We start from the raw sequence: 22686 nt of genomic DNA on the forward strand, positions 1-22686 counted from the left end.
AGTGGGCTCAAAGGACATGCACAGCCAGCGTGTGATTGGTCGTGGAAATCACTTGAAGTTTGTAAGAAGCCTCTGGCGTCTGCGACGTGTGAGAAAGGCAACAACCAAAAGTTGCTGGATGTTGCCTTTCTCACACGTCGCAGACAAGTTGCTCTATTCGTGCAGCAGTGCCAAGTTAGCTGAAAAATGCGTCAGCTTTTAGACTTGTAGCTGCGGTCTGAGCGTGTGTGAGGTCAGTGGGAGAACCAGCTGACGTTATACGAACAAGGGCCTTCCTTACAATCCTGATGCTAGTGAACGCGGCGGTCAAGCTGCGTTCGTCTTCTGGTGGGTCGTCATTTTGGCCGTCCACGTCGTCACGTGCGTCTACAACGCGCTCCACTCGTACTCCCTACCACCAGACAATCGCCGTCGTACACGCCATTATGTCGGCGGTTCACGGCGTTTGCATCTTGTCCATGCTCGGGGGCTCGCTCTGGCAGCGTTCCTTGGCCTTCACGCCGTGGTCGTCTTGTGCCGCGGATTCGGACAACGAAGACTCGACCAAAGTGCGCTCAAACACCGTCTTCGAGAGCTTGTCGACCATTTACGACCGAGTCACGGCCCCATTTGCCGTGGAAAGCGACTACTTCTACGCCGTGCTGATATGCCGCGAAGTCGTTGAGACCGCGTTACAGACCGCGCAAGCCCACCGGATGAGCATCTTGCTGCCACGAGTAATGCTCAACCGCTTCTACTTCGTGTTGCTGGCTGTCAATTGCCTGTCGGCGGTGGTTCTCCACTCGCTCTTCTTCAAGAACAACGAGGCCCGAAGAAGGTTCGCGTGCATTGTACTAGACTGTGCGCTGGACCTCGTGGCGTGCATGGGCGTGGAGAGCATGATTCTTAATGGGGAGCAAGTAGGAACGCTGTTCATTTCGCCGGACGGGAAGCCGATTGGAGACGCCGCCACGGAGGAGCAGCACATCGACCATTGTACTCCGGCATTGCCAAACAAACTCGAGACCCGTTTAGCAAACTGTAGACAGTGGCTACTTGCGAGGAGAGATAGCCAATCAAAGGTGGAGATGCTTTAACCTGAGATCATCGCGATGACTACTACACTACCACGAAATCTCTCACTATTACCAGCCGGCCCGTGTCTAGCAGCACTTATTGTTTGCAGTTCCCCTGCTTTTAGGGGTAGTCTGTCGAGATACTGACGTTCGCTGGTCGAGCTGAATCGGTGGGAGTGCGTCCGGTCGAGTAGTTTTGCTTTTATCGGCGTCGTAAATGGCGATCACGAGGTCTTCAAACGCTTGACGCACGTTGAAGCAGGTCTTGGCCGATGCGCGCTGGTGCATGAGGCCAAGTGATGTGGCGGCTGTCTCGTGCTGCTCCTGGTCGACGTAGTTTGTGTCGAGCATCGCCTGTGGCGACTCCAAGTCCACCTTGTTGCCCACAAGCATGATGCAGCTGGTCAGGGTGCTACTCAGACCCGCTGCGGCCTTCAGCTCCTTGAGCCAGTGCGCTTGGGCGTTTTGGAACGTCTCGCGGCTGGTCACATCGAATACGATGAGCGCCCCCGCAGCTCGACGGTAGTGCCTTCATGACAATAAAACGATGTTAGATTCTCAGCCTCACGCTTGAGCTACTGTCGGATTCCGTACGAGCTGGTGATCGCACGATAGCGCTCCTGTCCGGCTAGCAGTGCATCAATTGAAGATAATTAGATCAAATACCGGTGCATGCATTGAAGACTGGGTGTACCTGTGTCCCAGATCTGCGCCTTGAGGCGTTTCCCGTTGGGGTGGCGTACAATGGCAGTGGCAAACTCTACACCGATGGTTGGTTTACGAACGGCGGAGAATGAGCGCGAGACTCCGTCTTCGTTGACGGCATCTGCCGCGAGGAAGGTGGCTAGCAGATTGGTCTTCCCGACGCCCGGGTCTCCCACCAGCACCACTGTTCAACACCACAAAATGGATTCGAGTTAGTTAGTCAAGGGCAAGGATTGGTATCGCAGGTCAATCGACACGTCTGGACCTTTGTACAGCTCGTCGTAGTGCTGGTCCATGGTGATCGATGCAGTACAGCTAGGGTGGGGTGGGGTGGAGGTGTCGAGATTGTTGCCTTTTTCGGGCCAAACCGTTACGCGGCAACTGCTCGGAATAGCACCAACTGAGCGAGTATTCTCCCCAGACCAGCGATGCCAACACTTGCTGCATCAGAAAGAAAGTCGCTGGTGCTTCTCCACGAATTGGAGTTTGTCGTGCATCGTCACCTTCTCCAAGTGCTCGACGAGGCCCGAGTCATGGTCTCCGGTGAATCTTGACCGCGAAACCGATATTCTCCATCGTGCGTGGGTAGTGCCACCTCGGCGGCAGAGTGTTGGACCAGCAGGGCTGGCCTCATGTTCGGCGTGAACGAAGTCATTAGCGCTGTCACGAGCTCCGTGCGAATCCATTTTGCTGTCTTCAATGTCGACGTCAGAATTGTACCGCTTGTCTGGTACCGACGGGGCTTGTGGTGGAACAGTACCAAGGGATCCGCGTTAAGTGCGTTTTTCTGCGATCGTACCGTACATTAACGGTTGACCCCGCGACATGTGAAACGACAGTTGAAGAGGCTTCAACAATAGATCTCACGTTTAAAGAGCGGTAGCAAAGAAGTTAAACGAGCTCTGGTCTGCACAAAGCTTGCCAATCTTGAGAATCATTGACCTCTACACGACACACACTAATACCAATGGAAGTAAACTCTGTCACTACGAGATTTCGGCGACGTCAGCAGTCTCTGGCGCTGCTTGCTCTTCAACAGTCTTTTTAGGAAGTGACTTGTGTTTTGTATTGCGGAGTCAAAGATCGTGTCGAAACCTGCTCCTGCGTCCCGAGTTTCGATTAGAGAGCACTACATCTAGTGGGCGCTGGCAGTGTTGGCAAAAAAAATATCGAAGGATTTATCCGATTTTTACATTTTTATCGAACAAATCCCGCTTAATCGAATAAACCGGGAGCTGCAGAGGAACCGTAGTTGCGCTAATAGTAGCGGTATCCTCGCTGCAGACAATCAGAGCACAGGCGACATGTAGCACAGCGAGCGCGGGCGGCTTAGCGTAGACAACAAGCAGTAGTTGAGGGGCAAGCGGTCAGCGGCATCACAGTGCCAATGTACCTCGAGTCTGTTGCTTTGAGGCGCGCCGTTTGCGTTGTTCGTCCGTGGCGGAGGCGAGTCTGGGGCGCAAGTGCTCGTGTCTGACGGCGGCGCGAGATCCGTGAGCAGTGGCACAGAGTCGCTGATGGGGAAACCGGTCCGGCTGGTGCTGTCTTGATCGGGTCTGGCGCTCATCAACACAGTCGAGCGGGTTGGTCGGCGTAGCTGGCAGCGAGGCGTCAAGTGCTCACGGATCGGTGCGAGTGTCCGGCGCTCGCAGCTCGCACGACGTGGCTTTGGCTGATTGTGCTGGTGCGACTGGACAGTACGACCGGCGCGGCGACGGGCGGCGTGTGACCTTCGTCAGGCTCGGCGTCTGGATCTGGCGGTGCTGCTTTGGCTGGCAGCATCAGCTTGTCGGTGGGGTTGTCTGCCGTTGATGGTGGCGACGCGACATTGCCAGCGGGATGAGTCAAGTGGCATCGTGTTGGTGGGCGGTTCGACGCTATCGACAGCGTCTTCGTCTGGATCCGTCTGTAGGACAGTAGCTCTGCTGTTGAGATTGCCAGCGGCCATGCCATCGTGTCAGTGCTCACGCTTGCAGTAAAGGTGCCCGAATAGAGAACCCAGTCTTGTAATGAAAGCGGTTTCGTCTATACAAAAAGAAGGATAACAAAAATCACACTTATATGAATAAAAATCGAAAAACAATATTTTTATGGATTTTTATAAGCGATAAAAATATTTAAATCATTTTTGTGCCAACACTGGCGCTGGTGATCACCTGGTAATGTGTATTCATCACTCTTTCGTGCGGCTTACGATGAATGCACACAAGGAGACCGCCTTGGCTATGGAACCGTAAAGCAGGCTAGCGGAGCGTGCGCGGCCAGCCGGAGCAACTCCTGCCAATCGCCGGCTCCGGAGCAGCCCCAGTCATGACTCCGGCCTTGACGCGCTCCGCTCACAGGGCCAGAGCGCAGCGTGAGAGGTGTCAATATGGTAAAGCGTGACGCAAGGAGCATTTCCGATGATCCGGCGAGGGGCTCTTGCTGCTGCTCCTCTCTTGGCCAGCCGTTACTGCGGTCTCCTCGTATTGTCAATTTGTGCCAAGATTGACGAACATTTGCATCGCCCGCTGGATCAGCTGTAATGCAACACCAAGGATTGCTGTTGCGGTTAACTTAGGGCGGCCTCTTTGCCCTCGGGTCCTGTTAAATCTCTCGATTCGCGCAGCAGAGCACAGTATGCCCTGCAGGGCTACCTCGGTGAAGCCAACTGCGCCTCAAATCGCGCGCACCTGCTCCCAACGCCAGCAACCCGCAGCACTGATTACAAGAGCTGCAAACGGCCATCGTCATGCGCGTCTGCAGAAAGCTCGAAAGAAACGAAGCGCCCGGCAGCATGTGGCGGCCAGCGGCAGCCGCGCCTTGCCAGCCGAGCGGCCAGTGCTCTGCAGCCGAGGACGCGTACAAGTCCAAAGTGACGTCTTTGTGCTGGGCGGACAGAAATACTCAGCGTGTTGCGGCTTTTCCTGGACGATTTGATGACATTTTGCGTCACTGATCCTGAAAAGTCGCGCAATCTTAGCCAATCAGCGCGACCGAAAGTGCGCCTCTTCTCAAATCTCTGAGATCGCGCGAAATTTGGAGCCAAGCGAAGCACCGTAGTACTGCCAGGATCTCAGCCTGGACTGGCTTGATAAAATCCGCCTCGTATAGTCCGCAAGATGCATTGGCATTGAGGCTCGCCGCTTGCCTTCAAGGAAAGTCGCCCCGCGCAGGACGCGCTGCTTGGGGGCTTGAAGGCGGCAGGTTCTCGAAACCTTCCGCACCTTGGTTTCACACTTGAAAACGCAAAGCTGCACTTGGTTTCACTATGCTCCCGCTTACGTCCGACAAAGACACGCGAACAGCCGCAATAAAAAAGAAGCCGGCCACGTCTCGACCTCACCCTCACCTTCGGGCAGTGCGGAGCCCGCATAAAGCAAACGGCAGGCTAGCGCTCACATCGAAACTGCCCGCGCTCGCGCTGCAAGTCACGCCCGCCGGCCGCACTCAATTTTGCCACGCTCGACGAGCTGGTTGATAACCTCAGACCCCGAGCATACATCACTCCACCTTGAAGTGGCTGTCACAACTTCAGAAACCTCAGCGAGCAGCTCCCGAACAAGATTTTTTGTGGTCGACACATCCCGCCTCAGCCATGGTCACCTCGACGTGCAGCTCGCGGCCGATCCCCAAGTGCCCGACGTCCACTTCCGCGTCCGCGTCGACGCGCCCGCCCATGCAGCGCAGCCGCAGCATCGACAGCAACAAGCCCGTGCTGCGCCACTGCGCGCGCGGCCTGAGCCACGGCTTCCAGATGGACCTCAAGCAGGCCGTGGAGCTCGAGAAGCAGGAGCTCAAGAAGATGGGGCTGCTGGCGCCCCCGCCTCTCATCTCCGTGGAGGCGCCGCTGCCCAAGACCGTCCCGCAGGACGAGGACGAGGACGGCGTCGACGGCTCCTACTGGTTCTATCGCCAGCAGCGACTCGTGCGTCGCGCCGCGTCATTCACCAGCGGCCACTGCCCCGCGCCCATGCCCTGCTCGCCGCCCGTGCCCATCCCGCAGCACCACGAAGCCCAGCGCCGCTACAGCGCCGCCGGGGGCCTGGGCGACCACATGACCCACGGCGTGGACGCCGAGCAACTTCAACACCTGAGCAAATCCCAGTGCGAGGCGCGACTCTGGGACGAGTTCTGGAACTACAAGCTGTCGTTCGAGTCGCGCGAGTCGTTCGAGGCGCAAAACAACTCGCACCTGAGCACGCGGGCGCGCGCCAACAGCGACCAGTCGACAGGCGAGCGGGGCCTGCTGCTCAAGTACAGATCCGAGTCCTCCATGGCCTCCACAGCCGACACAGTGATCGAAGACGAAGAGGACCTGGAAAGCAGCGTAGGCCCCGAAGAAGAAGAAGGAGGGGAATACCCACAGCAACACGCAGACCACTACGGTGACGTGTTCGAGATGGACGACCTATAGTTTGATGCAGGCGAAGCGGACTGGATGGAACGTTATGGATCAACAGGACGAATCGACGAGATAGTGATAGTTTCTAGGTGTGAAAGAGTGAACGTAAAGTTTACGAAAGGTATGGAATTAATATTTGAACGCCCCCGTGCAGTGTGAAGTATCCTAGGGCGATGGCACTGTAAGTCCCCGAGTCGCGTCTTGGAGCTGTTGCTGGCGCAGTTTCAGCGTCGCGAATCGATTGCGGCGCATGTCGGCGACGACCTGCTCCAGTCTCGTCGCGAGGCGGTGGTGCGTGACTTCGGCGCTCGTTTCGTGGTTCTTCCAGCGCTGGAAGGCCAGGAACTCCTTGCCGTGGCGCCACTGGAACAGCACACTCCTCAGAACTCGCGACGGCGGCCTGGCAACGGCCTCCGCAGATCCTCGCGCATCTAACCGCGCAACGTCACGCCAATGCTCGAAGGCCGGTTGAACGGAAGCCAACGCGACAATCGCGCTCTCCGTTGAACGAGACGAACCCAGGGCTCTGATCCGAGCTGCGTGCTGCTGCTGCTGCCTGTGCACTCTGATCGCTGTGTGGCGCAGCCATCGGCACACGGCAACGTGGGCAAGCTGCACCGGGCTGACCACGAAGGCAGACTTCTGACAGAGACACCGCGGGGAGTGAACCATCGCAAGCTCTGGGCGTAACCACCACGGGTAGTCCGTGGACTTGGCCCCCGCATCTCGTCGACGTGCGCTCGTGTCGTTCAAACCAACGCCTTTGTCTGCATCTCGTTGCAACAAACCACCGCCATCCTCAGCGTCTTGCGATGCTTCCTCCTCTTCCATCGTATAGCTCGAGTCTGTAGTATACTCGATTTCGGTGGAGCTATTCCAGGTCGGCCTGCAGTTATCGCCATCTTCACGATCAGAACGCGCGCTGATTGTCTCTGGATCCAAGGGCTGACCAGCAACGGCAAGGCCGTTAGCGTGAAGGAGGTCGTCATATCGGATCGCCGTTATTCGCCTCAGTACAGCAACGTCCAAGCGTCCGCGCGCGTTTTCGAGTACTGTTTCCTCATCTTCGTCACCCGAAACTTCGTATTGGTTCCCCGCTTGATAGTGGCGGGACGTTTCGCCATCGCTGTCATTGTTGCCTTCGTCTTCTGAGCTTGAGCGCGAACGTTTCCGTGCTGAATTCTGCGCGGCGATGTACGTGTCGTACTGGTCTCGAAGCCACGAGGGGAGCGGCATCATTCCATGGCTGGAGGCTTCATGACCGCAAAATCCACACAACGACCCATTGTTTTGAACCAGTTCGTAGCTTTTGCAGCCGCAAGTCTTGTAGTCCGCGTCGCAGTGAAGGAACGCGCGCTCTCGCTTTAACATCAATAGCTCACGTATTATCAGGCGCGGTGCGAAGGACGGAAGGAAGTGGAGCACGTAGTAAAAACAAGCTTGGCCTTCGTACTCGGCCTCCAGTCGACATTTCAAGTTCTGAATGAGGAAACACGCGTTGTCTAAGCAGCCGGAGGCGAGTGCATACGATACGGCAGTGTTTCCAAATGCGTCCAGCGCGTTCACGTCACAGTCGCTTCTCTCGAGTAACATTGTCATGATACGGCAAGCGAGGAGCGTATTCGAGAAGCAAGCTGCGCGATGCAGGAGCGGTGTACCCATTCCGTCGCCACTCAAGCGTCCGGGATTGAAGTGGTTCTCCAGAAGCAACAAAGTCATCTTGGCGTACACGTCACCTGGATGTTTAGCTGCAATATAGATGCACTCGACACTTTCTGCGTCTGTCAAGTGTTTCGTGGCGGGGCAAGTGGCTTCCAGAATCCACGTCAAAGCCTCTAGTGAAGCATTTTTGATGGCCGTGACGATCAATGTATGCACGGATGAATCTGGATCGGAAGATCGAGAACGCGTTAGTGTCATCGCTTGCAAGTGCGACACCTGATTCAGCGCCACCGCGGACACCAAGTCGTCCTTACGATTTAACCACCGCCGGTAGCTACTCAAGGTATTTCCCTGCGTTGCGTGTTGGGCCATTCGTTTTTCGTTGATGTCGAGGATACTTCGAAGTACACCGACTTGCCACTGTACAGTCGACTCCTCCTCTGTATCACTGTCTGCTGCAGGCTTCGACTCGTCGGACCCCACTTCGTCGGTGTCAACTTTGTTCTTCGCAGACGAGTTACTCGCTTGAAGCACTCTGGTAGATAGCAGGCTGAATTGGTGGTTATGACCCAGCAGTCTGCATAGCTCCAGTGGAGTGCATTCATCTAATTCGTGTCGCTCCTCGATTTGGTTGATGAAGATCTGGCGCCAGTTGACAGAGTTTTTCCCTGCTTCATCGCTTGAACATCGGCCAGACAGGAAGTATTCACCTACTCGAGTAGCACCCCGACGCGCTATAACGTGGAGGATATGGGAGTCTTTCAATACACGCGTGATATCTTCCGCGTCGTTTGCATCGCCATTTGAACCGATCATCGCCCTCACTATCCGCGCTGTAAGCTCGACACAGTCATTCGGAATCGCGTGTTTTATCATCAAACTTACGAGCAGATTCGTTCGTTCGCTTATGCTGAGATGAAGCTGAACCAGTTCCTGATAAGCTGAGAATAATTTATCCGAGAGACAGGGGGAAACTTTGTCCCCTTCTTCACAGGCGGAGAAGCTGGTTACCGAGGCAGCGACAAAGTGACTCCAGTAAGAGCCGCGCTCCAGTCCTTCAGGAATTGTAGCCAGTAGCCACTCCATGATGTCGACACGAGCGTGCAAAACAATCCACTGCAGCATTGTCTTTCCTCCCACGCGCATGGTTTTCATCGCTTCTAGTGCGGCACCGTCCGGAAACACAATGGCGAAGCAGCTTTTAATGAGCTCGAGAGGCAAGTTGTTGGCACACATGTGCACTAATGCTCGAACCGAAGCTACGTCATCTGACGGTGGTCGGCCTGGATCCGTTGTGCTAGACTTGGTTGTTAACAGCTTTTCAGTGCAGATTGTTATGAACTCGCGCTGGTGGCAGGGTATTGAGCGTTCTGGATTTCCTCGAGCGCCAATTGCTGACGCGTAGAGCTCGAATACAGTGTCCAACAAACGGCGGCGGCCACCTAGTCGATTCAGCGTCTCAAGAAGAACCAAAGCGCACTCAAAGTATCCAAGCAAAATTGTAGATTGCAGCCAAGCTGCAGCCTTGCACTTCAGACGCTCGCTGCTAACCTCAGAGATTTTCCAGTGCTTGAACAAAATCCGAATACAAGGGAGCAGAATACGTTCGCACTCGTCGGGTGACATTACTGGTGCATCGTCTCCTCGAGGGATACGTAGAAAAATCCGTTGCTGAAGATAGTGGTCAAAGCAATACTCAAGAAGCTCGTGCACTTCAACGCCCCCATCTTCAATGACTAAGACCCATCCGTACAAAGTCCTTATGTGCTCGATGCCGATTGATCTCTCTTCTCCAGGTTTCCTTCTTCGATTTCTCCAAGATAGTAAACTTTCGTGGACGCATTTCCATGGCGAGCCTCTTGACAAGCACACGAGATTGTTATCCTTGGCCGCCGCTGAATCCCTTTCAGACGTACGAGTTCGTGTCATCTGTGGCCACAGCTTCAGCAATTCTCCCAACGTGCGGAAATACTTCCGAACAAACAGCATCGCCAAGAACTCACAACTACTGGCGACACGATCAAGCTCAAGCAGTAGCGACAATGCTGCCTCCACCTGCTTTGCGTCAATCGAACGTTGTGAAGAGCACCATCGGTCAATGTCAGCGATATCAATCTGTTCGGCTCCGTGCTGGAGCAGCATCGCAAGTATTTGAGGGTATCGAGGGAAAACACGAAGGCCTTCTGTAAGCGCTGAAAGAGTGTTCGGGCTTACGCGCGCTGTCCTCCCGGTAGCATCCTTATCATCGCATTCATTGCTCGCCAGTTCATCAGGACTCGCACCATTCATTAGAAGTAGCTCAACGATTGCCACTCGATGGTCCGATAACGAACGACATTTCCACTTCAGCGCACAAACTCGTACGGCAAGTAATAATGGCGACAATAACTGGAATTGATTGGCATTTCTAGTCGATTTAGAAGTTCCCCCGCTCCCCTCGGCGATGGGCTTGCAGTGGCCGCAACTTCCACCATATTTTCGGCATCCTAACTCGTCGTCGCTGAGCACCGCTTCGTCACCTTCAGCCGCCCCTGTTTTCAATACAATCGTTTTCTCCTCAGATATTGAGGCTCGCCGTTGTCGTGTCCAATACCACAATGTTTCAACTGGGTGTTGAACGCTATCCCAGTCAGGCGCATCCTTTTTGCAGAGTGCGCTACTGCCATCAGCAGACGCAGAAATCGGCATAACTTTCTGCGAACTTCGTACTCGCTGTCGCTGAAAGACAATACCACACGGAGCCCATGCTGCTTTCTCGGGATACTCTTCGCGGCGCGGTGGATAACTGCTAGGAGAAGTCCCATATACAATAGCCCCAAGGCTTATAAATTGCTGAATCAACTCGAAATTTCCCCGCCAGACAGCGAGATGTAGTGGAGATACACCGTCACTGTCATGAATGTGTAATGCGGCCGGACATGTTCCCGATAAGAGCACACCAATTTCCACTCGAGCCAGTAAATCACCGGAGCCAAGTAGACACCAATGCAACGCGGTTCTTCCTCGAACATCTTGAATAAGCGCGAGTTGCTCCGCAGAATCATTCGACTCAACGCTCTGCTCAACGCAATCACTCTGTGATTTCCCAAGAAGCAACCGGCAGACATCAAGGAAGCCTCGTCGTGCTGCACAATGCAGCGCCGTACATCCCGAAGCATCCTGAGCTAGCACGGGCATGTTCATTGTGGACAGTAAAAAATTCACAACCTGCAATTGCTGATTCTCACACGCCTCGTGCAGCATCGTTCGCTTCAACTCACTCAGTTCCCATTCTTCCGTCGAGCAGCCGTAGACTGTAACGATCATTTCCAGCCGCTCCACGTCTCCAGATCGACAGGCGTCCCACGCGTCACCTCGGCAGCGCATATCCAACGTCTTAAGACTCTCGTTATCCCCCCAACCAAGTGACCGATCTCCCTCCAACACTCTGCGACTAAACATCTCCAGCATTCGGTCCGCCAGCTCCCACAGTCGTCGGTACCGCTTGCTCTCCGCTCTCATCTCCACAGTCACCAACGCTGGAACTCTCAACTCTCCTCGTCGATGCAACGCCAACAACTCCATTTTCTCCAGTGCATAGTGGAGAGCAGTGCGGCCTGAATTGTCCCGAACGTGAACTTGCAACTTGGCATCTCGCCGTCGCAGTAGCTTCTTGGCAATCTTCACGTGGTCGGTTATGACTGCGTGGTGCAACGCAATTCTGCCAGTTGTATCCCGTTCCAATACACAAACTCCAGGAAAATTCAAAAGACCTCGAAGTTTTTCTCGATCACCGCTAACGCACGCTTCGTGCAGGCTTGGGAAGGTTTGGCGGCGCTCGAAGACCAACTTCCGACGTTGAAGTTTGTCGGAAATGTAGCCATTTTGAAATACTTGCCAAGGCCGCTGGTCGCTGATGATAAAGAGACGATCGGTAGACACGTCTTGACGCTGCTGCAGAGCGAGGAATCGCCTCTTGCGACGCTGGTAGGCACGCTCGAAGCGCTCGCATTCCACCGGGAAGGTGTCCGATGCGGCCATTCGCATCAAATGGCTACAGCCGTACTTAGCGTCCAACCCCGAACTTAAGGGTCAAAAAGAGACAGTTGGCGAGCACAAGCTCCCGGCGACTTCCAGAGCATTTTTCTGCTGCTTCCCATCCGTCCACTTCCTGCAAGAGCGTAAGAGCCCAAGAGCCTTGAAGTGACGATGGCCGTGGCGCGCCACCACTTGACCATCCAGGAGAAGAACCAGCTGCGCGCCTTCCACCGCGCGCGGCCGGAGCTGACGCAGGAGCAGCTGCGCGAGTGGGCGCACGTGCAGTTCGGCAAGTGGATCGGCCGCTCCACCATCGGCAAGATCGCCAGCATGCCCGAGGAGGTGTGCGCCAACCCGAGCGCCAAGCGCGTGCAGAGCGGCCGCTATCCGGAGATGGAGCAGGAGCTGTACGAGTACGTGCTGGCCAGGCAGAGCGACGAGCAGCCGCTGCGCGACGACGCGCCGCTGCTGAGCGAGGGTCTGCTCTGGACCAAGGCCAACGACATCCTCAAGCGCACGCGCGGACCGGGTCAGTCCGTGTCGCTAGGGTGGGTACAGAGGTTCAAAAAGCGCCACGGGCTGCACCGCTCGCAGAGGCGCGTGCAGGCGGGCGATAGTACAGAGGAGACTTCGAGAGCAGTGGTGACGGAGCTCGGGTTAGAGCCCGCGGTCATTGTGACACCTACAGTTGTGGAGGCAGATGAGGCTGTGGGGATTGTTGGACAAGGTGACGATGAGGTGGAGATTGCTGCTGTGGGTGGGAAACGTTCTAGAGAGGAGGCGGTGAATGATGAGGACACGGAGGACGAGTTGTCGTTGATCCCTCCGCCGTCGAAGAAGAGCACGGCGACCCATAGAGCTGGTACCAGGAAGCAGTTTGTGTCGGCGGACGACATTCTTCTGCTCACGCAGGTACTCGAGACGAAGCCGTGGGCGTATCCGCACGTGATGGACGGCTGGCAGGAGGTGTGCGACCGACTCCGTGGACACAGCGAGTTTCATCTGGACAAGACGGCGGGAGCTTGTCAGGCTCGTGTGGCGCTGCTGCTGGACCACTTGAAAGCGGGGAACATTGCTGCGCTGCGGAAGTCTGGGACGTCGGAGGAGTACGAGCGCAAGCGCGAGCTACTAACGGATGTGCAGGCCAAGCTGACGGCGTTCGAGGAGTTTCAAGAGGACCTGCGCAAGCGGAGAGGCGAGCCGTCTCCGCCGCCCAGTGTCACGCAGCACGATGCTGCTGTGGCTAAAGTGGGTGAGGTTGCCGCGGCTATCGCCGTAGCGGAGGCAACAGGCGAGGCAGACCTGGATGGGCAGCGCCGACTTGAGTTACTGGAGATCAGGATGGAGCGAGAGCTCGCAGAGCAGCGGCGACATGCCGACGAGCAAGTTCGGGAGCTTGAGAGGCTGCAACGAGCACAGCTAGAAGCTCAGCAGAATCAGCACGCTCAACTTTTGGCAACCATCCAGCAGCAGCAGGCCATGATGCTGGATCTCATTAAATCGGTCGCTGCTCAGTCCAAGAGCAAGGATTAGAATTTATCGGTGTATTACCTACATATGGTGTACTATCAGTCAGCAAAATTCTGCAAAACTGCTTGGTGTATCACTCTGCCAAGCTACCAGCACGATCAGCTGATACATCGATCCAAACTCCGGGTGTGAACGGATTCGGCAACCGAATGCGCTTCGCGTGCAGGTAAAGTCGGTCGGCTGGGCGTCCGCCGTATTTGTCATCTCCAACGATCGGTGCACCGAGCTCCTGAGCACAATGCAGCCGGAGCTGGTGTTTCCGCCCTGTACGCGGCTGAAGCTGCAACCACGTGCCCAAGGGCTCACCACGCTCGTTTTGCCGCAGCACCCGTTCCACTAATGTACAAGCCGCCTTGCCGTCGACCGGCAGATTGACTTCTCGCCCCTCGAACGTCTTCAAAGTTGAAAAATTGTCTCGTGGATTTACTGCAGTGGACGACGACACCAGCGCTTCGTACGTCTTGTGCACGTCCCCACTCCGCAGCATCTCTGAGAACTTGGCTGCTGCCAGTCGGGAGCGCGCCAGCACCAGCACGCCAGACGTTTCCTTATCCAGTCGGTGAACCAGCCTCAGTTCCTGCTCGTCGGTTTGCTTATGAGTGCATCCTCCTTCCAACCTCTCAGCTATCCACGGCAAGTACCGTGCCAGCGACTCCGTCAATGCCGAGCCATCCTGCAACAATGGATCGTAGAGCAGCCACACAATCAGTACCAATTCACAACGAATATCTCTAATGCCGCCCACCTGCACTGCAAGTCCGTGAGGTTTGTTGAGCACCACGAACTGTTCGTCGCGGAACACGATGCGCTGCATCAAGTGCTGCAGCTTTTTCCGGTCCCTCGCCGTCGGTGGAGAGAAATGTTGCCCATTGATTCGCTTTTGTTGCTCTGCAATTGTCTGTAACTTGGACTGAAAGAGATACGCATCGATAGCCACCACGGAGCCCTCGAACAGCAACGAGTTGGCTCGAGTTGGCGCTGGATCAGTCACGCCCGGCGGAGGCTGCAGCCGGATCTTGCGCTTGCGCAGCTGCGTCTGCAGAAAGCTCTGCGGCAGCGACGGAAACTGGCGCCGCAGCCAGCGGTCCAGACGCTGATCTTGGTCCTGCGCGCGCACCACGTGCCGCATCCAGCGCAGCTCCCGGCGCCACATACGTCCGAGCTTGGTTTGGTCGTCTACAGAGATGGCTGCCGTCACAGCAGTTGGGGAGCAATTGATTACATGCACTTGCAGAGCACTCTCTCTTCATTTGAAGAGCAGCTTTCAGAAGAAGCCCCGTCGCTGTACCCAATGCGCTGCAAGAGCAAGAGCTCCGATGCTCTTCTGCTCTGCATCCGTGGCAGAACAGCATAGCGGCGCGTTTTGCCTGCCAATCTGCCGGCATGTCGGCTTCGCGAGCGAGACACCACCTGACCATCGCCGACAAGAACCGGCTGCGGCGCCACCACCGCGAGCACCCGGAGCTGACGCAGGAGCAGCTGCGCGAGTGGGCGTATGCGGCGTTCGGGCAGTGGGTGGCGCGCTCCACCGTGGGCCACATCGTGCGCGCGCCCGAGGAGGTGTGCGCCAACCCGGAGGCCACGCGCTTCCAGAGCGGCCGCTACCCGGACATGGAGCAGGAGCTGTACGCGCTGATCGCGGCGCGCGGCGCGCAGCTGGGCGTGGACATCAAGCGGCTGGACGCGCCCGTGCTGAGCGACTCGGAGCTCTGGGCCAAGGCCAACGAGATCCTCAAGCGCACGCGCGGCAGCCACGAGGGCGTGTCGGTGGCCTGGGTGCACCGCTTCAAGAAGAGGCACGGGCTGCACCGCTCGCAGTTGAAGAGGGCGGCCGGCAGTGCCGGTATTGCTCCAAATACTGAAACTACCGTCACAATAAATACTCGTGTAAGTTCTGCCGGTGTAGCGCCGACAGTGCCGGCGGTGCCGGTGGGAATGGAGACGCCCGAGCTGACAGTGGCAGAGCAGACGCTGGAGGCGGTGCACCCGTCGGCAGGAGACAAGCGGAGTGCGGCCGACGCTGCAGTCGGAGTGGAGCTGGACGGGCTGGGGCCGACGACGGAGCCGCCAAACAAGCGGCCAGCTACTGCTACCACAGCTACTGCTGCTGCTGCTGCCACTGCTGCCTCTGCAGAGTCCGTTGCCGCCGCTGCTGCCGGTAACCGGTCACACTTTGTGTCGTCGGAGGATATCCTGCTGCTGACGCGGGTGCTGGCCGTCAAGCCGTGGACGTTCCCGTACGCGATGGACGGGTGGCAGCAGGTGGTGGAGAAGCTGCGCGGGGACGGCAACTTCCGGCTGGAGAAGACGGCGGGCGCGTGCCAGGCCAGAGTGAACCTGCTGCTGGGCCACATGAAGGCGGGCAACACGGCGGCGCTGCGCAAGTCGGGCACGGAGGACGAGTTCGACCGCAAGTGCGCGTTGCTCAGCGAGGTGTCGTCTCAGATGGAGTCGCATGGAGGAGGAGGGGTGCAAACAGCTGAGAACGCTTCGTCGGTCTCAGCGGTGGCAGCAGCACCCGTGGCGGTACAGGACGCGGTCAGCAGTGTCGAGATCCCCAACCTGGCTCAGGAGCGCGAGCGAATGGCTCAACGCCGGCTGGAGCTGATGGAGCGCAAGTTAGAGCGGGAACTGGCCGCCCAGAAGCGCCACTCGGAGGAGCAGGTTAGTCGACTGGAGAAACTTCATCACGAACAGCAAAAGATCCAGCAGGAGCAGCACACGCAGCTTCTTGCTACGATCCAGCAGCAGCAGGCGATGATGTTCGAGCTGATCAAGTCGTTAGCTCCAGCCCCTGCTCCAACGAGCAGGCAGTCGCAGTCGCTGTAAAGAGTGGCTTGCTGCTCCTCTTGTTATGTTCCTAGAAGAGCTCCGAAATGAATGATGCTGTGCATATATTAGTGCATGACACCTCTACTTAGTCGAGTCGGCCGACTTCAACTTGGCCTGGTGGTCCGAGCGACCACGCTTGACGCACTCCTGGAATCGGCGCTTGAGGAGCTTGTCATCAGGAGCAAGCTGCATGGCAGACCACATAGCGCAAGCGGCCTCTTCGTACAGTCCAAGCGCCTCCAGGCACTGGCCCTCGCGGAACAGAGCCTTCGGCCAGTCCGGACGCAGCTTCTTGGAGACACGCACGTCGTGCAGGGCCTGCTTGGCGTCGCCCGCACCCAGGTGGGCCGCGCAGCGGTTGCTGTACAGCACCGCGTCGGCAGGCATGATCTCAATCGCCTTCGTGTACAGATCCACAGCCAGCGCGTAGTCCTTCACCAGGTACGCCTTGTTGCCCTCGTTCTTGAGGTTGGTGGCCTCCGTCTTTTTCTCCTCGCTCACCTCGACGGCCTCAGGCACAGCGATGTCCTCCTCCTTCTCAATCTCAGCCAACTTCTTCTGGTTCTCGGCCTCCAGCTTCTCCTCCACCGTCTGGGGCTCGTTCGCTCCAGCTGGGGCAGCCGGGGCCTTGTTCTTGGCAGCCTCCTCGTAGTAAGCGTCCAGCTTCACCTTCTCCTCAGCCATCAGCTTGTTCAGGTCCGCGTCCTCAAAGCCCTTGGTGAAAGGCTTCAGCAGCGTGACGATCTCGTGGTGGCCCATGCCAGCAGCGAGCTGCAGAGGGGTGGCACCAGCATCCGAAGCCAAGTTGGCCACCTCCTTCGTGTCCTCCAGACGGCAGTTTAGGAACTCCTGCACCACCTCGGTGAAGCCGGTCTCAGCCGCCATGTGCAGCGCCGTGAGCCCACCCTCCATGGTGAGCGACAGCGTCGCGCCGCCTTCCAGCAGCTCCTTGACCACCACGGGCTTGTTCATCAGACACGCCAGCATGAGCGGAGTCACTCCTCCGGCGTTGGTCACGTCAGCCTTGGCGCCAAGACGCAGCAGCTCCGCCACCGTCTTCTCGCGGTCCTCGCTCACGGCGAAGTGCAGCGCTGTGCCGTTCTTCGTAGTGGCCTCCAGCTGCGCCTTCATCTCCACCAGCAGCTTCACCGTTCGGATGCTGCCGTTGGCCGCGGCCTCGTGCAGCGCAGTCGTGCCGTTGTTCATGGCCGTGTTAGGGTCCGCGAAGTACGCGAGCAGCAGCTTCACGGCCGCGAACTCGTTCTCCTTGGTCGCGTACAGCAGCGGCGTGGCGCCCTCCTCGTCCACGCACTCCACGCACTCCGGGGCGCGGTCAAGGATGAAGCTGATGACTTTGCGGCGTCCCTTGGCCGCGGCGAAGTGCAGCGCCGTGCGCTTGTGCGCGTCCTTGAAGTCCGTCAGCGCCTCCTTCACGTCCGTGACGCCCATGACCTGCAGGGACTCGAGCGTCTTCTCCAGCTGCTCCAGGTCGCCATCTAGTCATTAGAGAGAGTTAGAGTTGATACAGAAGCGATTTAGCCGAGAATTAGACGAGAAGTACGCACTTTCGGCGCTGGAGAGCAGGTCGCCCACGACCTTCTTCTGCTTCTGGTACTCGGAGGCGCCCTCCTCCTTCTTCTTGGCGAGCTGCTCCGCCGTGTTCGCCGCCATCGTCCGCTTGGTGATACCTGCTGCTTGTTGCCAGTCAAAGTGATGGCAACGGTTGGGGCCAATAAAATAGCACCTATCTAAGAGAATTGTATGATCGATGAGAGGTATACAACTTCAACGTATCAAGCCAATCGCCTGCGTGTCCGTAGCAAAGTTGGTATTACAGCTTGAAGCTAGCAGTATGAGACCTGCGTTTTGTTCTTTTCTGTGGACGTGTCGCTCCAACAGAAGCCCATTTACAATGCTGCGTTTGAAGACGGATCGCATCCTTTGTGGCTTTCTCAGTGTCGATTCCGCCGCCTTCAGATCAATTGCCACGATGTCGACGGTCGACGGCGAGCCCCGCGCGGTGATGATTCCCATTGTACGCATTCATTGTGCGGGCTGTGCTCGCTACACATGAGTTGATAGTTTTCATTAATTTGCTACTTTATCGCTTTGCAGGCCGACGGAACGGAGGAGATCGAAGCTATCGCAGTGGCAGATGTGCTCACACGCGGCGGGATGAAGGTGACGCTCGCTAGCGTCGGGCGCAAGCTGCAGAACATTGTGACTATGTCGCAAGGCACGAAAGTGCAAGGCGATATCGCCATCGAGGCCTGCGTTGACCTCAGCTTTGACCTTATCATGTGCCCAGGAGTAAGTGCAGGAGTGCTGTCGTCCCGAAGTGCTGGGGCTACCGACACTACTGTTATCTTTGAACGTTATTATCCAGGGACCTGGCGCGCAGCACCTGCACGACTCGCCAGAGCTCATAACGATGCTTCAGAAGCAGAAGAACCAAGGTCGATACTATGGCGGCATTTGCGCGGCACCCGCGGTTGTGCTCCTCCCCCACGAATTGCTCGACGACGGCCCCGCCACGACCTACCCCAGTTACGAGTCCAAGATGACCGGCGTGGACTTACGCACCGAAGAGCGCGTGGTAGTGAACGGCAAGTGCGTGACCAGCCAAGGCCCTGGAACTGCTATCGAAATGGGCCTGAAACTTGTTGAGCTGCTCTGTAGCGAGGAGAAGGCGAAGAGTGTGGCCCAAGCACTGGTTGTGTAAGGCCGTGATGAGCGTGGGGTGAATCTGCTCGTTGAGCTGGAGGGCTGAAGACAAATGCAGTGATGAAGCAAGGATACCAAATTCAAACAGCAAATAACTTTTGACATTGAAATATGATCCACTGGTTTTGCCTTCCAATGCAAATGCGACGCAAGTGTGCCTCAGAGGACACGCCGCAATCACACGCAAAACTACTGCAAGCCAAGCTTGCTAGCTTCAGACGGTATTGGACGCTGGAGCTAACGACTTGATCAGCTCGAAAATCATCGCCTGCTGCTGCTGGATCGTAGCAAGAAGCTGCGCGTGCTGCTCCTGCTGGATCTTTTGCTGTTCGTGATGAAGTTTCTCCAGTCGACTAACCTGCTCCTCCGAGTGGCGCTTCTGGGCGGCCAGTTCCCGCTCTAACTTGCGCTCCATCAGCTCCAGCCGGCGTTGAGCCATTCGCTCGCGCTCCTGAGCCAGGTTGGGGATCTCGACACTGCTGACCGCGTCCTGTACCGCCACGGGTGCTGCTGCCACCGCTGAGACCGACGAAGCGTTCTCAGCTGTTTGCACCCCTCCTCCTCCATGCGACTCCATCTGAGACGACACCTCGCTGAGCAACGCGCACTTGCGGTCGAACTCGTCCTCCGTGCCCGACTTGCGCAGCGCCGCCGTGTTGCCCGCCTTCATGTGGCCCAGCAGCAGGTTCACTCTGGCCTGGCACGCGCCCGCCGTCTTCTCCAGCCGGAAGTTGCCGTCCCCGCGCAGCTTCTCCACCACCTGCTGCCACCCGTCCATCGCGTACGGGAACGTCCACGGCTTGACGGCCAGCACCCGCGTCAGCAGCAGGATATCCTCCGACGACACAAAGTGTGACCGGTTACCGGCAGCAGCGGCGGCAACGGACTCTGCAGAGGCAGCAGTGGCAGCAGCAGCAGCAGTAGCTGTGGTAGCAGTAGCTGGCCGCTTGTTTGGCGGCTCCGTCGTCGGCCCCAGCCCGTCCAGCTCCACTCCGACTGCAGCGTCGGCCGCACTCCGCTTGTCTCCTGCCGACGGGTGCACCGCCTCCAGCGTCTGCTCTGCCACTGTCAGCTCGGGCGTCTCCATTCCCACCGGCACCGCCGGCACTGTCGGCGCTACACCGGCAGAACTTACACGAGTATTTATTGTGACGGTAGTTTCAGTATTTGGAGCAATACCGGCACTGCCGGCCGCCCTCTTCAACTGCGAGCGGTGCAGCCCGTGCCTCTTCTTGAAGCGGTGCACCCAGGCCACCGACACGCCCTCGTGGCTGCCGCGCGTGCGCTTGAGGATCTCGTTGGCCTTGGCCCAGAGCTCCGAGTCGCTCAGCACGGGCGCGTCCAGCCGCTTGATGTCCACGCCCAGCTGCGCGCCGCGCGCCGCGATCAGCGCGTACAGCTCCTGCTCCATGTCCGGGTAGCGGCCGCTCTGGAAGCGCGTGGCCTCCGGGTTGGCGCACACCTCCTCGGGCGCGCGCACGATGTGGCCCACGGTGGAGCGCGCCACCCACTGCCCGAACGCCGCATACGCCCACTCGCGCAGCTGCTCCTGCGTCAGCTCCGGGTGCTCGCGGTGGTGGCGCCGCAGCCGGTTCTTGTCGGCGATGGTCAGGTGGTGTCTCGCTCGCGAAGCCGACATGTCGGCAGATTGGCAGGCAAAACGCGCCGCTATGCTGTTCTGCCACGGATGCAGAGCAGAAGAGCATCGGAGCTCTTGCTCTTGCAGCGCATTGGGTACAGCGACGGGCTTCTTCTGAAAGCTGCTCTTCAAATGAAGAGAGAGTGCTCTGCAAGTGCATGTAATCAATTACTCCGCAAGTGCTGGAAGTGCAGCCATCTCTGTCGACAGCAATGGCGCAGTACACTCCGCCGGAGTGGAGCGCCTCGGGCCGCAACGAGTTCGGCATCTACCTGGAGGTGATCAAGGGCGGTGTGGTGGTGGACACGCTGCCACTGCCGCGCACCGATGGGCGGAGCTACGTCGTGGCCGGGCGCATGAAGACCGTGTGCGACCTGCCCCTGGCGCATCCGTCCATCTCGCGGGTGCACGCGGCGCTGCAGTTCGACGACAAGGGCGCCCTCTTCCTCTTCGACGCGCGTAGCACGCACGGATGCTTCGTGAACAAGAAGCGCGTGGTGGCCGAGCAGTTCGTGCGGCTGCACATTGGGGACGTGCTGGTGTTTGGCGAGTCCACGAGGCTGTACGCGGTGTGCGGACCCCCGGAGCTGCTGCCGGCCGAGTACGAGTCGCTAAATCTGGCCAAGTTCAGGGAGAAGCTGGACAGGAAGCGGCAGATTCTGGAGAAGAAGAAGCAGGAGGACCGAGGCGCGTCCTGGGGGTTCGGAGAAGACGCACAGGAGGAGGAGGGGGACGACGAGAGCGACGAAGAGGACGCGGCCAAGGGCAAAGAGGAGCTGCCGGACTACCTCCGCAATGTAAGGAGGTAGAACGGGGGAGAATGGAGGTGGTGGTATACTAACTATGTGGTGTGGTTCTCAGTTGAAGGAGGAGGAGGACCAGCCCTACAAGTCGAGTGTGAGTCAGTCGCAGGTGAACGAGAAGGACCAGCGCCTGTACCAGCAGCTGCAGACGCGGATCCGCAAGATGGAGAACCTGAAGCTGGAGCGCTCGAGGATTCTGGCCAAGCAGAACCAGCTCGACGGGCTGTCGGAAGGCCAGCAGCGCACGCTGGATCGGAACGAGCAGCGCATTGATGCGCTGATGAAGGAGATCGACGACCTGGAAGGCAGAATTCACGCCAAGAACGACCAACGGTCCAAGACGGGCGGGACATCTACTACTGCGAGGAAGAAGCGCAATATCAACGAGGAACTTTACGGCTACAGCAGTGACGAAGACGATTTCTACGACCGGACTAAGGCTAATCAGCAGAAGATTGCCGCGCGGAAGCAGAGGGTTACAGGTTCATCGTCGGTAGCTTCCGAGGCGGTGGCAGTGACGCCAGCAGCGCGGGTTCAGAAGAGCGAGGTGCTGACCGCCGACTCAATTCAGGCCAATGTCAAGAAGCTTGAAGCCGAACTGGCGAAACTTCAGTCCGAATTGACTGCTGCGTCCGCAAAGGCCGCTGCGAACCAAGCTGTAGGTGGCGAGAGCAAAGTGGAGGAAGAGGAAGCGGATTCGTTGGACTTTTTCATGGTCGCAACAACCACGCAGCTGCATGCGAGCGAGGTTGACACGCTCACGAAGCTTAAGGCAGAGGTGGAGGCGGAGCTCAAGCGTCAGCGCCAATTGCTTGTCGTCGCAACCCCAGCGCTAGCTGCTTTGCCTGTTCAGAAGCCGGCGGCGATGGCCAAGTCGGCGCCAGAACCTGCTGCGACCCCTTCCTCGCCATCCAAACAAGTTCCCACTGCGTCTACATCCGACAAACTGAAGGTGCCTGAGCCTGTTGTTGCTGAAGCTGCAGTGATCGAGAAGCAGGAATCGGTGCCTGAGCGGAAGACATCTTCACAAGAGAGAGCACACAAGCAGAAAGCACGCTCTGCACCTGCAGCCGCAGCCCAAAAGACCTCCGACCAAGCTCCGATCGAGTCATCAGCGCCAAAGCGACGACGAATCGCTGGTCCAGCAATGGGTCCTCCGAGAGAGACGAAGCCTAGTACTACAAGTGCCGACGATGCGAGTGTGTTGGAAGGAGGCGATCAGGTGTGGGTGCCGCCGGCAAACCAAACAGGCGATGGCCGTACAAAGCTCAACGACAAGTTCGGGTACTGAGTCCAATTGAGATGGCAAAGTTTTGTTTGTTTACTCCATTCATT

The 22686-nt window shown here is 57.6% G+C and overlaps 11 protein-coding genes across 11 annotated transcripts; 6 read left to right on the top strand and 5 right to left on the bottom strand.

Annotated features, from left to right (window-relative positions):
- Window positions 1–395: 395 nt before the first annotated feature.
- PHYSODRAFT_461124 (hypothetical protein) lies at window positions 396–872 on the top strand (the record flags this gene model as incomplete). Its single annotated transcript, XM_009534421.1, has 1 exon — window positions 396–872. A coding segment is annotated over one exon (477 nt), but the record flags the coding sequence as incomplete, so codon positions are not given.
- A 387-nt stretch (window positions 873–1259) lies between these two features.
- PHYSODRAFT_387559 (hypothetical protein) lies at window positions 1260–1945 on the bottom strand (the record flags this gene model as incomplete). Its single annotated transcript, XM_009534422.1, has 3 exons — window positions 1260–1584; window positions 1650–1683; window positions 1750–1945. Coding segments are annotated over 3 exons (555 nt in total), but the record flags the coding sequence as incomplete, so codon positions are not given.
- A 1426-nt stretch (window positions 1946–3371) lies between these two features.
- Window positions 3372–3713, bottom strand: PHYSODRAFT_336810 (hypothetical protein; the record flags this gene model as incomplete). Its single annotated transcript, XM_009534423.1, has 1 exon — window positions 3372–3713. One exon carries the CDS (start codon window positions 3711–3713, stop codon window positions 3372–3374), a length of 342 nt encoding a protein of 113 aa, XP_009532718.1.
- A 1690-nt stretch (window positions 3714–5403) lies between these two features.
- On the top strand, window positions 5404–6147 carry PHYSODRAFT_408168 (hypothetical protein; the record flags this gene model as incomplete). Its single annotated transcript, XM_009534424.1, has 1 exon — window positions 5404–6147. A coding segment is annotated over one exon (744 nt), but the record flags the coding sequence as incomplete, so codon positions are not given.
- A 1194-nt stretch (window positions 6148–7341) lies between these two features.
- On the bottom strand, window positions 7342–8064 carry PHYSODRAFT_516002 (hypothetical protein; the record flags this gene model as incomplete). The annotated part of the gene is made up of 1 exon (XM_009534425.1): window positions 7342–8064. A coding segment is annotated over one exon (723 nt), but the record flags the coding sequence as incomplete, so codon positions are not given.
- Window positions 8065–10902: 2838 nt separating this feature from the next.
- PHYSODRAFT_445639 (hypothetical protein) lies at window positions 10903–11307 on the bottom strand (the record flags this gene model as incomplete). Its single annotated transcript, XM_009534426.1, has 1 exon — window positions 10903–11307. A coding segment is annotated over one exon (405 nt), but the record flags the coding sequence as incomplete, so codon positions are not given.
- Window positions 11308–11994: 687 nt separating this feature from the next.
- PHYSODRAFT_548072 (hypothetical protein) lies at window positions 11995–13942 on the top strand (the record flags this gene model as incomplete). The annotated part of the gene is made up of 2 exons (XM_009534427.1): window positions 11995–12423; window positions 12697–13942. The coding sequence occupies 2 exons, from the start codon at window positions 11995–11997 to the stop codon at window positions 13354–13356; spliced, it is 1089 nt and encodes a 362-aa protein (XP_009532722.1). The 3' UTR covers window positions 13357–13942.
- A 794-nt stretch (window positions 13943–14736) lies between these two features.
- On the top strand, window positions 14737–16182 carry PHYSODRAFT_516255 (hypothetical protein; the record flags this gene model as incomplete). Its single annotated transcript, XM_009534428.1, has 2 exons — window positions 14737–15282; window positions 15490–16182. The coding sequence occupies 2 exons, from the start codon at window positions 14737–14739 to the stop codon at window positions 16180–16182; spliced, it is 1239 nt and encodes a 412-aa protein (XP_009532723.1).
- A 1993-nt stretch (window positions 16183–18175) lies between these two features.
- On the top strand, window positions 18176–18907 carry PHYSODRAFT_317487 (hypothetical protein; the record flags this gene model as incomplete). The annotated part of the gene is made up of 3 exons (XM_009534429.1): window positions 18176–18220; window positions 18301–18495; window positions 18572–18907. 3 exons carry the CDS (start codon window positions 18176–18178, stop codon window positions 18905–18907), a joined length of 576 nt encoding a protein of 191 aa, XP_009532724.1.
- A 216-nt stretch (window positions 18908–19123) lies between these two features.
- Window positions 19124–20548, bottom strand: PHYSODRAFT_317488 (hypothetical protein; the record flags this gene model as incomplete). The annotated part of the gene is made up of 3 exons (XM_009534430.1): window positions 19124–19848; window positions 19924–19974; window positions 20089–20548. 3 exons carry the CDS (start codon window positions 20546–20548, stop codon window positions 19124–19126), a joined length of 1236 nt encoding a protein of 411 aa, XP_009532725.1.
- Window positions 20549–20760: 212 nt separating this feature from the next.
- Window positions 20761–22642, top strand: PHYSODRAFT_515268 (hypothetical protein; the record flags this gene model as incomplete). The annotated part of the gene is made up of 5 exons (XM_009534431.1): window positions 20761–21345; window positions 21410–21826; window positions 21890–21928; window positions 22040–22270; window positions 22436–22642. The coding sequence occupies 5 exons, from the start codon at window positions 20761–20763 to the stop codon at window positions 22640–22642; spliced, it is 1479 nt and encodes a 492-aa protein (XP_009532726.1).
- Window positions 22643–22686: the final 44 nt, after the last annotated feature.

This window comes from Phytophthora sojae (assembly GCF_000149755.1).
Source record: "Phytophthora sojae unplaced genomic scaffold PHYSOscaffold_7, whole genome shotgun sequence".
In the NCBI taxonomy this organism is placed as follows: Eukaryota; Oomycota; class Peronosporomycetes; order Peronosporales; family Peronosporaceae; genus Phytophthora; species Phytophthora sojae.